At 40.9% G+C, this 14,264-nt stretch overlaps 1 protein-coding gene across 15 annotated transcripts in view; it reads right to left on the bottom strand.

Annotated features, from left to right (window-relative positions):
- The window catches only part of RHOBTB1 (Rho related BTB domain containing 1), a 133,547-nt gene that overhangs the window by 26,952 nt on the left and 92,331 nt on the right, over positions 1–14,264 (bottom strand). For 14 of the 15 annotated variants that reach the window (XM_051823870.2, XM_051823869.2, XM_070057694.1 and 11 more), the window contains one exon: positions 13,541–13,644. In XM_051823870.2, coding sequence (XP_051679830.2) covers positions 13,541–13,644 — 104 coding nt within the window. Of the gene's footprint in view, positions 1–1,539; positions 1,775–13,540; positions 13,645–14,264 lie in introns of those variants that run through there. The other variant, XM_008270102.4, reaches the window with a different exon arrangement.

Genomic DNA, 14,264 nt, shown 5'->3' on the forward strand with positions numbered 1-14,264 from the left:
AGTGTGTTGGAACAACTGGGAATCTCTGGTTTCACAGGGGATCAGAGAGAGATCAAGTCATCCAAAAATGCTTGCGATGATAAAGCCAACCTCAGTTGTATCAGTTTTTTCTTCAGATATTAAACAAACAAGAAAGCATATTTTTCAGTTATCTTTCAAGGGGAATACCAGCCAAAGATAGCATGTGAAAGATTGGCAAAGATATCTGGATAACATAAGGAGTGCATGCACAGTTGGGTCCAACTTTTGTTGGAGGATTAAAGAAAAAAAAATGTGAAAAAAATGCATTTTAACCACATTATCTTGGCCTGAGCTAGACTTTGAACAGCAAATACCACACATGTTCTCAAAGTCTGTCTTTATAAAGTCTAAGTGTCAAATATAGCAAACTTGGTGGGAAAAGGTTGGAGAAGCATCCAGAAGCTGAGTCATTTCTCCAAACCAAAAGACCAAATTCTCCTTTGAATAAATGGTTGAGAAAGGGCAGATCATCAGTATCAAGCTTTTATTGTTGGGAATAAACTTTCTTTCTTCCCTATCATGGAAGTGCTCTCTGTTTTCTTAGTTTGGCTTCCTGTTTCTAGTCTCATCTATCTTACCAGTATTACCCAACTGAGGAGCTGTGGACCTTGGGTTTTCTTATTTGTTTAATTAAAAGAATAAAACTCTGAGATTATCCCTCTAGCTTAGAGTATCATCAGATCAGGCCAACTTAATGGGCAATGTGGAAGACGGTAGATTTCATCCAGTCCCCTAGAAAGGATAGCTGTGAGTGTGACAGCCAACTGCCTTTCTCCATTGTGCCCAGTTCTGGTTGAGTCTCTTGCTAATTTAGAACATGCTGACAAAGAATAAAGCTAGCAACTCTATTTACCTGACTTCTGCTTGCAAGTAGAGTCTTTTCTTTTAAAATGTCCATTTGTATTTTTAAACTTTTTATTCTATGGTAGAGCCCCACCTCTTTATATGTCACCATTGCCTATTACTATCTAGTTTATTTTTTAGGAGAGACTCCCATATCTGCTATATTGGTAGAGATCACGATCACATTTAATGAACTTCTTTTCCTTATCAATGTGTACAAGTCCCCTTCTGGCAAAGATTCAAGGAGGAGTCTCTGGTCTCCAACTATGTGGGCTTCAAGCTTCCTTCTCTCTAATTAAAACCAAGGTAGGCTCTTTACAGAAACATTTTCAAAACCATTCATGTCAACAGCACACCTTTCATGCATACAGTCTGACGGTGCTATGCAAACAGACATCAAAACAGCACAAAACAGCTGGGAGCATGGCAAAGAAAAGGGACGTGTAACACGTGGCTTTGGAAGATTTTAGTAGGGGAGCAGCCCAGTGTGTATGAGATGTGGAGGAGTTGTCAGTGATGGTGCACATAATGCCCTGGAGATGAATGACTGTGTAAGCTCATACTCATGGAAGATGGAGAGGCCTGTAGGGCGGTGCCTGGCAGGGATCTGAGGGGAGCAGGGCAGAACCATGCAGCGCCCTGGATGTGAGCAGAGAAATCAAGTCAATACTTTACCAATAGCAGTGAGGCTTCTTAAGTACAGATGTTATGTGGGGAAAACTGTCAAAAACACCCTGAAATACATCCAGATTTGGGAGTGATTAGCATGCACAACTATTTCCTCCAAGCTCATAACTACATGTTTAGTAGGAAACAGTATTTTAAACCAGTCTTCCCCCACCCTCTGAAAATGGGGCCAAAGCAATGCACGCTGTTAAGTGCAAGAAAGTCCCAATCAATATCCCACCAATGTCACAAACCCTAAGGCAGATAATATTTGAGTCTTAAAAACGATTGGTTCAACAATCATAGCACAAATATCACAGTGAGTTATGTCCCTACCAAAGACAGTTGTGGATTATTACTGAATGGAAGCAGGCTATTTTTCACTGGTTATCTTATCTTCTATATCTGGTAAACAATGCTCTCATTAATGTGTTCTTATATCTCACACAATCATCAGAAGAAGTAGAATACATGTGAGGCTGGATGAAGCACAGTTTACTCAAACAAATAACTTAAACAATTGTATTTAACTCCTGATCAATGAAGAGGGAGTGTTGACCTAAAGAAGGTGGACATGTGTTAATTCTCTCTCAACTTCATCTCTTCTCCGGATTCCTCTTTTGGCTGTCTCTGAAACTAAGTGACTGAGGGACTTCCTTCTTATACTTTCAATTTTTTTCTTCTGAGAGCAAGAATAGCTGTAGATATAAGAAAACTTTGGCTGTCAATTGGAATTACAGAGGGGAGGTCCCTGAGATTAACTTCCCTGAGTCTTCTGAAACCAAACTGTATTAACCAGCAAGATCATTCATCCACAATGAGAAGGAACCTTTACCCAGGCCTCCTAGCCATCTTTTTCAATCAGCAAAGGCACCAGAATTTGTCAAGTCACTTATCTAATATCAATAAGCAACCATCTAATAATTTCTTGCAGAAGTAGTAACTGATAACCAACTGTGTACCAGGCCATCTTCTAGATGCTGAGGTTAGAGCAATTAGCAGCAGACACAAACTGCAGTGCTTTTTACGCTTATCCTCATCAGGCAAACATTCTGGGGGAGAACACATCAAACAAAAAAAATACATGAAATAGGAACTGTGCTAGGTAGCAGGTGCTCAACAGAACATAAAGCAGGGAAGGGGGACAGAAACATTAGGGGTTAGAAGTTGCTGTTGAGAATGAGGTGGCCAGGGTGGGTAACATTTCAGTAAAGACCTGAATGGAAGAAGCCAATATGCTGGTATCTGGGGGAAGAAGGCTTTGGGGGGAGAAACAGCTGGTTCCAAGGCAAGAAGCATGCCTGGGATGTTTTCCTGCGGGAAGAGGCCAAGTTGCTGGAGCAGAGCGGTGAGGGGGAAATAGCAGAAGCTGAACTCAGAGTGCCAGTGATGGGCAGAGGTTAATGAAGGCCTCATAATGTGCGTGGCTTTTCCCTGGAGCAAGCTGGCAAGCCGTTAGAAATTTCTGAGCAGAATGACATGGTGTCATCTATGTTCTAACCTGGTGTCTCTATTTATATAATGGGCACTCACTAAATTTGTGGAAGAAAGATAGAAGAAACAGAGACCAGGAAAGAGGCTGTCATCTCAAGACAGGTGATGATGATGACTTTGCTTGGCATGGGAGAGGTACAGAGGCTGCACTCTGAGTATGATCAACATAGAGTTAGCAGGGTTTGTTCAACGACTGGATGTGGGACACGACCCAGAGTAGTCAAGAGTGATCTGTAAGTTTTGGTTTGAGCAATTCTATTAGCGTTGTTCCTGCATCTTACGCCTGGCTCCGAAATGGCCATTTTGCCTACTGCAACCATTTGCATTTTTCTCTCATTCTGTCTCCGACTTTCAAATAAAATGAAAAAAAAAAAATTAGGAAAAAAAAAAAAACTGGGTTGTACTGGATTATATTGCTGTCTTTCTACTATACTGTAAGATCATTTTTAGGGATTTTGTCCTGTGCCTATTAGTTTCTTTGCCATTATGCACAATACTGTGTCTGTACCAAAAGAGGACTTCACTCAATATTTATTAAATAAAAAGCCTTATAGATACTGGGGACATAAATAGGTCTGCAGACTCAAAGTCTAAAAGAAATGAATGCGTGTAGGCTTAAAATAAGTCAATTAGGAGGTCTATTTAAGTTTTTAATAAACAATGAAAATAGAATGAGAACTGTTATATTTCTTCTGATTATTGTTGCTGAATGTAATATCAGGTATACGGCAGAGGTTAGCCACTTAATCCATTTTAAAAATTATGAGCTTGAACCTATTTAAAATGTTAGTTTATTCCATCTACTTGGATATTTTCGTAATTTTTATAAACTAGAATAACAATGAATTAAAATCCTTCCAGGAAATAGATTATCTCCTAAAGCAAACAAATTTTAAGGAAATGGACAGGTTACTTTCAGGACGAATTCTAGGATTGTTTTTCTTTATTATTTCCTTATTCATTTTTATTTATTTGAAAGGGAGGAAGGAGAGAGGGAGACATGCAGAGAGATTTTTCCATCTGCTGGCTCACTTACCAAATGCCCCCAGCAGCCAAGGATGAACCAGGCGAAAGCAAGAAACCAGGAAGTCAGTCTCTATCTCCCAGGTGGTTTGCAGCGACCCAACGATGTGAGCCATTCTTGCTTCCTCCCACAGTGTGCTGGAATTGGTAGTGGAGCTGGGATGCGGACCCATGTACTCTGATATGGGATGTGGGCCTCTCGAGAGGGGTCTTAACCACTACACCAAACACTTGTAATTCTAGGTAAACTGCAATAGAATTAAGGCTTAATTAAGGAAGCTTTCTATTTCCTAGACCATATTTCTTTTTTTTTTTTAATACAGGAAATAAAAATCACTAAAGGATAGCCAAGGTGATAAATTTATGAATTCACTAATCTGCTTTATCTTTCTGGCATTCAGAAGTTTAACCTTCTAACTATACTCTCCAGGCTGTGGGCAGAGACATTTGGGGGAAGAATTAAGTGGTGAGATAACTTTGCAATCTAATGATGACAAATATTAAAAGTTACTGGTAGGATTGTTGCTAAGACTCACTAAGAAAAATATCTGTGAAAGTGTTCTATGAACTGTAAATTATTATCAGACAAATATGATTATAGCTTCAAAAATCACTAAGGATGCATCTTGTATGTTGCAGCTAATAAGAATGGCAGAACATTTTCATCAAGAGATATTTTCCTTTTGGCTTACCATCTGTGTCCTTTATCGATATGGAATTGCTGAAAGACAGGTAATAGAATTACCCACTGAAGACACTACAGAATTACTCAAAAATCTCTTTCTTTTTACCATCTAATTTAAAGGAGAAAACTGTGTGGGCTGGAAATCAGAAAGTTCCATCACTAACTGACGTTTTTTCTTTTTTCATGATGAAAAGTCAACACACTTTGCTAAATTTGACCAGCCTGTGAAACTAAAGTTTAGTAAAAGACAAAAAAAAGGAAATTGTATATACAAATCACATTGAATTTGTTAAAAACTAATTAAAAATTTAAATAAAAAAATTTAAAAAAGGAAAAGGGAGGCAGAGAGATGAACGTAATGAACTAGGCTTATGTTATTTACTCTCTTTCCCCCATCTCAGTGGTCTTATTATTCATACTCTGTGGCCTCTTTCGGGCCCATTAATGATTTTCTGAGATGAGGCATAAAGGACCATCTTGCCCAGCCATGAGACCAGGGGCAGCAACCATTATCTTTCCAGGGCCTGGAAAGTGGGTGGAGCCCTGGTCATCAACCAATCCCTGTTGCGATCTCATTTGAAACTCCTCTTTTCCAAGGACGGTTGTGTCCTGGGAATTATGCTGGGTCAGGCACAGGAATCCCAGCACTTCTGATGCTTTTTCTTGCAGCTATGATGTAAGACTAGTATTAGTTCAGAGCAGGAGAGAAAAAACCTTGTGAGACAGCAGACCGAGGTGGCACAGAGCGTGATACAGACAGATCTGTGTTCTAGATGAATCATCTTTCCTGCAACCCCTTGCTTGAGTACTTTAGCACAGGGTATATAGTTTTTCACCACAGACCTAATTTTTAAAAATTACTTGTATTCATTTAGTTGAGTGTATTTTTGTTTTGGAAAAACACAAAACTGTAACAATTTACCTTCAACCGTTGCATTTAATGCTCCTATAGGTGTACAGATGGATTAAAAATATACATTAAAAGTACTGATTTATTATTTACTATTTATCTTTAATTAAAGATTTATTTTATTTATTTGAAAGAGATGGAGAGACAGTGAGTGAGAGAGAGAGAGAGAGAGGGTCTTCCCTGTGCTGGTTCATTCCCCAAATGGTTGCAATGACCAGGGCTGGGCCAAGCTGAAGCCAGGAGCCAGGAGCGTCATCTGGGTCTCATGTTGGTGCAGTCTTGGGCCATCATCCACTGCTTTCCCAGGCACACTAGCAGGGAGCTGGATCAGAAGTGGAGCAACCAGGGGTAGAACCAGCAGCCATATGGGATGCCGGTGCTGCAGGCAGTGTCTTAACCCACTACTCTGCAATGCCAGACCCCCCAAATTATTTTTATAAAAATCTTGGAGAGGCACCAGGAAAAACAACTTATGATTTGAAAAACACTGTTATTACTACAAGTAATTCTCTGTTCAAGAATACGCATTCAAATGAGCATTTATAAAATTTACAAATTAAAAAACCTAGTGGAAAAGAGGGATTCTTTGAGTGCGGCTGAGTGTACTTCCTTCCTTTTTCCTTTGGCCTCACAGACCATCTTTTCATTTGTGGATTCATTAAGGAAAGGTCAACCCCCGGCATTTTCATCTTCATCACTGTCATTTGTTACTGTTGCTATAAATGTGCACATATAATCCTGGTATTGATAAATACTCAACTGATAGATTCATTCACTCCTTCAACTAACACTAATTAGGCTTCCACTATATACCAAGCCCAGACATTAAGGATAGAGATTAAAAAGACAAATATCTGTCCTAAAAATACTAGGAACAATAGAATAAGGCGAATGAGACAAAATGAAGGAGCTGATTTTCACACAATGCAGTCACTGCTCCCACAGAGATCTGCAAAGGTGTCTATGGGAACATAAGGGAGACATACCGGATTCTGAGTGAGACAGAGCAGGAGAACTTCTGGGAGCATATGATACTGGTCCCAATTCTTAGAGTACCAGTAGTAATTACTTAAGAATAGGTGAGGTAGGAGTGTAATTTCTATGTGACAGAATGCATGCTAGCGGGTGCAGAGGCTACAGAGAACACAGAACTATAAATATTTTATGTCTGGAACACGAAATGAGGCTGGAAAGGTAGACTGGGAGTCAGTCCAAGAAACAAACACAAGTAGAGTCTCACATTCCTGGTGCAGCTCCCAATCTAAGTGAGAAGACACGCCAATTACCCACCCAATTCCCATCTGGGGTGGTGGGATATACAATGGAGGTCTGCATACTCCGAGAGATACCATCATATTCTCTAGTTCTGGAACAAACAACCTACCAAAGCCAAAATTGTTACCGTTTGCTGGAGAAACTGAACACTTTCACAGAACTTGGTGTTCTCTATTGGGCTATCATATGGTACCCATTGAAACCTATCTTTTTAGAAAAAGATACAAACATAACTTCAGCCAAAGCAGCAGGCTACTTGGTCAGACTATTGTCCACTGAGCCCAGGGCTCTATCTCTGGGAAAATGGAACCAGGTTGATCTTGCCTGACGATATGATAGTGTACCTCATTAGCCTTGAGCATCTATAAATATCCCATTTCCCATATTTAGCTGTTAAGGGTCTGGTTCCATTTTTTTTTTCATATAAACGATTTATGTTTTCATTGGACTTAAAGTTCAAAAACAAATTAAAACATGTAGTATATTATGCACACTTTCCCCACCTATCATAGACAACTTTGTCTATAAAGATATTTCTCTTCTTAAAAATTTTATTGAGATATAATTGGAATACACTAAACTGCATATTTAATGTGTTTAATTTGATCAGCTTTGATAAATGCACTTCCCTTGAAAATATCAGCCCAGTGAAGGTAACAAGCATGTCCAACACTCCCAAAGTATTCTTATGTTCCTCTGTCACCCATCCCTCCCCTCCATCGTCTTTTACGGGCAACTAGTGATCTATTTCCTGTCACTAAAAAGTAGACTGCATTTTCTAGAATTTTACTGAAATGGAATCACACAGAATGTGTTCCTTTTTGTCTGGCACCCCTCAGTCAGGAGCTCTCTCTCTACTTGTCAGGGACTGAGCTTTGGTAAAGAGCACCATGATAGTTCCATCATTGTGTTTACAACATGGGGCCTGGGGCAGGACGTGTTTCTTTCTTTCTTTTCTTTTTCTTTCTTTCTTTCTTTTTTTTTTTTTTACAGGCAGAGTGGACAGTGAGAGAGAGAGACAGAGAGAAAGGTCTTCCTTTTGCCGTTGGTTCACCCTCCAATGGCCACCGCTGATCCGAAGGCAGGAGCCAGGTGCTTCTCCTGGTCTCCCATGGGGTGCAGGGCCCAAGCACTTGGGCCATCCTCTACTGCACTCCCGGGCCACAGCAGAGAGCTGGACTGGAAGAGGGGCAACCAGGACAGAATCCGGCGCCCCAACCGGGACTAGAACCCGGTGTGCTGGCGCCGCTAGGTGGAGGATTAGCCTATTGAGCCGCGGCGCCGGCCAGGACGTGTTTCTTACTCATCTGGCAACTGAGTCACTGCTCCCCAGGACTCCCACCCTGGAACAAGTGCTATGCTTAGGCATATTCAAAGATGAGAGCTAACAGCTTTGGTTTAACTTTTTAGGGAGCTATTCCTGTCTGTTGGGCCAAAGAGCTGTTTTTCTTTGGCCTTTTAGTTTTTTTTTTTTTTTTTTTTTTTTTAAATAAGCTGAGCAGTTTTCAGTTCTTGTTGCAGTGGCCCAGAGGAATGAATGTCTGCAGGAGAGAAAGCCCTGATGACTCCCCTAGACTTCTTGAGGCTTGGACTGTGTTTCCATACAGTACATGCACTACTGATTGTCCTCCCTCTGCTACTTCACTAGCCCACCATCTGCCTAGGACCGGGGTGAAGACTGTGAAGCACTTTTGTCTGGTGTAAAATATAAAAGGCATGAAAAAAAAAAACCAAAGCAAACCTCAGTAATCCAGGTGAATCAAGGCAACAACAACAAAAAAATCTATGATGAACAAAATATCAATATTTGAAATAAAGTCAGTGTCATCTGACCCTGAGGCAGAAGGGGAAAAGGCAGTAAGTGATCCCGTGTTTTAAAAATTATTAGTTACATTTTATGATGCCAAGGTGAGTGACTCACTTGCCTTGTGCTAGTCCTGGCCCTGACCTGCCTCCTCTGTGATCTGTTTCATGGCACAACAGGCTCCTTGCCATCCTGAAATTATCAGAGGATATTACTTCTAGCCCAGCTTTTAGAATGTGCTAGGGACAATAGGAGTGAACTCAAAATGTGCAGATGACTTCATTTTTTCTTACTTTTCCCCTTAATTACTAGCAAAGCCAGTCCCAGGCAAAAACACAAACGCTGGTCACCTAGAGTCCTGAAGTTTATAAAAGGGCCTCCAATGAGAATTCAAAACAGGGTGTGTTCATGCCATGTCTGTTACATGGGCCTTCCAAGTGAAACTCGATCTAGACACATATTATCAAAACATAGAGGAATCTGAGCTCTGATTAATGTTATCACTTAAAACACATACTGTACTTTTCATAGGGACTAACAATGCCTGAGAAGAATCAATGTGTGAGAATAAACTGAAAATATGTCCAGAAACCGTTGGAGGTAGGGGTGAGTACAGTGGTTCTGAATATTTTAGGTAAATATTTTTGGGGAGATGCACCAAATAAATTATTGAAGATTCCAATTCTTTCCAAAACGTTTGCTTGGCTGTACCATTTTTACTTCAGATGAAAGGACTCGGTATTTAGCTCCTATGTAAAGAATTGTTTTTTGCTATAGATTAAAGAATTTAATCTAAATATTCGAGGTGGTGGCATGTGGTGAATTCTGATCTTCAGTGCCCCGATAGGACAGTGTGAGATTCAGGCTACACCAGTGGGAAATTTCAGTTCAACATTTCATCATCGTCAGCCATGACAGCCTGGTAGAGTGGGAAGATATGGGCTTTGGAGTCAGACAGACCTCAGAGAAAAGTTCAGCTCCAGTCTGTCTCGGCTGTCTGATCTTGGCCCTTTCTGTGCCTGTTTTCTCAACTGTGAAATGAGCCTACTTTGTGAGGTCACCAAAAGAACGAAGCAGACAGGCTGCAGGGAGCATGTGGCACGGGCCTGGCCGGGGTACCCTGATTAAATTATTGCTGTGATTATCACCATAGGCTTTAGTAAGTGTCTGGAAGTTATCTGAACTGATCAACAAAGATGGTTTCCAAGGAAAGGAAACAACGAAACCTGGAAGTATTTATGTGTGCTGTGACTAGAGAAGAGGGGTTGAGGGGCCCAGTGTCAGGTATTTCAGATTGAGCACTTCATTTTGGTAAGAGTACCAGGGAAAACACTTTTGAGTCGAGTGATATTTCTTTAAGAAGAGGCTCTCTTTCCTTGCCAAAAAAGAGCAGCTGATCACGGTCATGGTTATTATGTACAGTTTTGTTCTTGACATTTTAAAAGATCCAGAAAAGAGCTTCAAAAGTTCATCCAAAAGTCGACAGGAAGCAGTGGTAGGAAGAACGGCTATAAGAGAGTTGGAGTCGTTCATTCCAGAGAAGAGAGGGTCTTTTCATTTCAAATGCATGAAGTGTTAAGACACTGATGCTATCCTATTCCTTTCAAACCCATCAAACAGAAGCAAGCACTCTAATCAAAGCTTTTTCTTAGATGGATGGATGATTTCCCCTCCACAAGGGAAGGAGTCAACTGAGCAGATGGCTTTTTGAGATCTCTTATAGTTGTAAGCCTTTGCACAAATATGGAAGTATAAACAGAAACCCAGCTCACTGATGCAAGGTAATTTCAGTTGCACCCTATTTAAAATGAGGTTGAACAAGCGCTTGGAAGGGTGGAAAGAACGGGAGCCAGGAATCAGGTGGAGTGGGTTTGAATCTGCACCCAAGACTCACTTATTGGGGGGAGATATGTCAGTAAAAGAACTCAACTCTGCTCAGTTGCAGCATGGAGACAATGTCTGCCTATTAAAGTTCCTGAAGGGATTAAGTAAGCTAACACTGGCAAAGCCTCTGATATGTTGACTGGCACATAGTGAGTCTTCAATGTATGAAAGCTATTATTCTGGTTGACCAAAAAAAAAAAAAAAAAAAAAAAAAAAGAAAAAGACTGACAGGTTGCCTTTAAAGCATGAAAAGAGCAAAACCATTCTGGTTATCCTTGTAGTTAAAACCTGCTAGGAAAATTTGCAAATTCAAGTTGGCAGACTGCCTACCACTGACATTCCCTGGACCCACAGGATCCACCCTGCAAACCAGAATTTGTCCAAGTCAAGGAATGCTGGAAGGGCAACTTGCTTCTTTGTGCTAGGAAGCAGAGGAAACTGAAGGCGAAGTCTGAGGCATCTTGGTGTGAATCTGGTTTCTCTCACTGTCACCACATTAATCAAATTAATTCTTTTAAAAAGGTTCCAAATACCTTGGCATAAATTCCCTACAATAGGAATATATTCCACCTGCCTCATCGTTTATGTCTGTGCACATCCCACTGACTTGTGATTCAAACCAAGCATAGTAAAAATGTTAGTCAAAAAACAGACTTGCAAATCAAACTGACTGTCAGAAACCATAATTATGATTTTTCTCCTTTATGAATGATAGAAAGCTAAAAATGGATGTCAGTAAGAAACAGTTTCTCACAGCAATGAAATGCACTGGTCAAAGCTTTAAACTGAATAAAAGTGACTCCTATTTCTATGAGGTTTTTTTCTATAAAATGTAACTTTTTTGGTACAACACCAGCAGTATTCCATATTTAGCATTTACAGACAGGGTTGCTCTGGTTTTTGTTCTTTACTAGCAGGATGCCAGGAGGCTGTGGAGAATAGGAAAAGACAGAGGAAACGCAAGGTACAAACATGAACACAAAGAGAGGTCCCAAGGAGAACGTGTCCAGGAACATGGGGGTGTTGCCCCACGCCTCTCTGTTGCTCAGAGAATCAAACTTGGCTTGGAGAGCACTTCCTGTTTCCATCAAAAGGGGAACAGGTTACAGTCAATGGAACCCAACATTCCAGACAAGAAGGCAGAACAATGCACTTTGAGCCTATGCAGTCACAGGAAAGAGCAGCTTATTTTTCTTGGGAGTGAACAAACGCATGATGCCTTCCAAAATGACTCCCTCTATGTTGGGATCTTGTTTGAGTCCCAGTGTAGCTCCATGGAGGCCATGGAGCCATTAAATAATTCCCAAGTGGGAATCACATGATGTTGAAGCAGCCCTTCTCTTACCTTAACACAAGTTTACATTGTGGGGCCACATTAAAATTCACTGCTGCAAATGCATTAATTTCAAGGGTCAGGAAACCACTGGGGTGTTGAAATAGTTGATAGACTTTAACCTAAATATCTCAGTAAGCTCATCTTTAGGTTCACCATTTTCATGGCTTTTTTAGAAAAAGGGGGTATCAAAAGTCATTTGAAATCTATTGCAGCGATCCTGACTTTGCTTAGAGTTATCATTTTCAAATTATGCTTCCTTAAAACCAAAGATATTATCAATCTGAGTGCATAACACTTACAAGCTGGTTCATTTCTTATTATTTCATATGTAGAACTGGATCAAAGACAAAAACTGAAATGGCAACGAAGATAAAAGTCAAGAACATTATGGAAAGAAAAAACAAAACAAAAAACAAACCCCAGGAAGTTCAAGGAAAGTATCTATGATGCTGGACATTTAGCTCAAAAGTCCTCGTTACCAAGGTGATGTTAAAACCATGTTTCACTTCCACATGCCTCTGTCCAAGTCCCCTTAAGCACCCTGGTTGAGACTGTGGATTGACTGTGTGAACTACTTCCCAAGAATAGGTAAAAACTCTTTTAGCAGTTTATTTAGCATTTAAGAGCACTTGCATAAATGCCAATGAAAGTCTGGTCAGGAAGCAACTGGCTTGAAGAAACAGGAACTTTGAAAAATGCTTATCTCAATAGCAAGGGGTAACTCACAAGCTTGGAGTATGTAGTTATCTAATTAATCCAATCCTCTGAGGTCACAGGATGTTTGATGTGAGGAAGGACAACTAAACCATGATACCTAAACTCTATACTTGAAATGAATGCAATTTATAATTAGGTGGTAAAAAAAATTCTGCCTTATCCAGACTTTACTAGTTATAGGACATATACCAGGAGGTAGCTAAAGTTATGGTGACAAGAGAAGTTAAGTATTTTCAGGCACTTTGACTCTGTTTCTATCCATAGTAATGTCCTTCTAGATTAATCTTCCCTTTACTCGCTTTTCCTCTTCCTCTTTTGTCTTCTTCTTCTTTTTTTTTTTTTAAATAAAAAATAGACATTAGTGCTTTAGTTAATTTTGGAAATATGCTTTGAGAAGGTCTTTCAGAGATATTTTTTTTTTCTTTTTAAAAATGACTCCCAAATAGACTTTTCAGATAACACAAAGCCCAAAGCAAATAGCAGACTCTGCTAATATGGTCATGAAAAGAACAGAGAGACCTTCTGAAGTTGGGTGGCCAAGTGCTAAAATGACTGAAAACACTCTAACAGAAGGCAAATTAAGGTATCACTCAGGAAAGCAGCAGTCAAAGCAGCCCAAGGCTGCAGAATTCTTTGCAAACTTCCCAGTGTAACCAGCACTGGTTGTTTTCAACAAGGTACTTCCTGAGCAGTGAGACAAACTCAGCTTTTCTTGACATCAGGAAACAACACTGTTCTCGTTTTTCCTCTCTGAGACACAGTGCAGAACCCAACACATTTCAAGGACGTATGATGTGGCTCTTGTTGATCTGTGAACTGGCTGCTGATTTGGAAAAGGAAATTGTATTCAAGCTCAAACACACCACACTAGCCGAGGTTTACCTGCCATAAGCAAAACGCCTGTCTTTGTGATGATCACCAAAAGTATCCCAGAGCCTGAGAGAGACGCTCACTTCGTCCACAACATCCCGGGATCGCTCCAAGACCTGCAGGAGAGACAGCATCCGTGCTCAGGGGGACTCAGAGGCTTTCACAGACCAGCTGAGTGCACCCTCTCAAGGCCCCGTCACTCACATTTATCTCCTTATCCCTTCCAACAGGACCTAAGCTAAGTCCTCTCTCTATTCCCGGAACCCCGTGACTCAAACCCTCTTTCAGGATACCAGACCCACATTCCCAAGCTCACGTTTGCTTTGTTTTCTCTTGTGACGCTAAAAACCTTAGTTTTGTTTTGATGTATAGTTTACCCATCATCTCCCCCCCCCCTTTTTTTTTGACAGGCAGAGTGGACAGTGAGAGAGAGAAAGGTCTTCCTTCCGTTGGTTCACTCCCCAAATGGCCGCTATGGCCGGTGTGCTGCGCTGATCCGAAGCCAGGAGCCAGGTGCTTCCTCCTGGTCTCCCATGCGGGTGCAGGGCCCAAGCATTTGGGCATCCTCCACTGCCTTCCCGGGCCACAGCAGAGAGCTGGACTGGAAGAGGAGCAACCGGGACAGAATCTGGCGCCCCAACTGGGACTAGAACCCGGGGTACCGGTGCTGCAGGTAGAGGATTAGCCAAGTGAGCCGCAGCACCGGCCCATCTTCCTAGTTTTTTTTAAAAATTAA

Source organism: Oryctolagus cuniculus, chromosome 15 (genome assembly GCF_964237555.1).
Source record: "Oryctolagus cuniculus chromosome 15, mOryCun1.1, whole genome shotgun sequence".
Classification (NCBI taxonomy): domain Eukaryota; kingdom Metazoa; phylum Chordata; class Mammalia; order Lagomorpha; family Leporidae; genus Oryctolagus; species Oryctolagus cuniculus.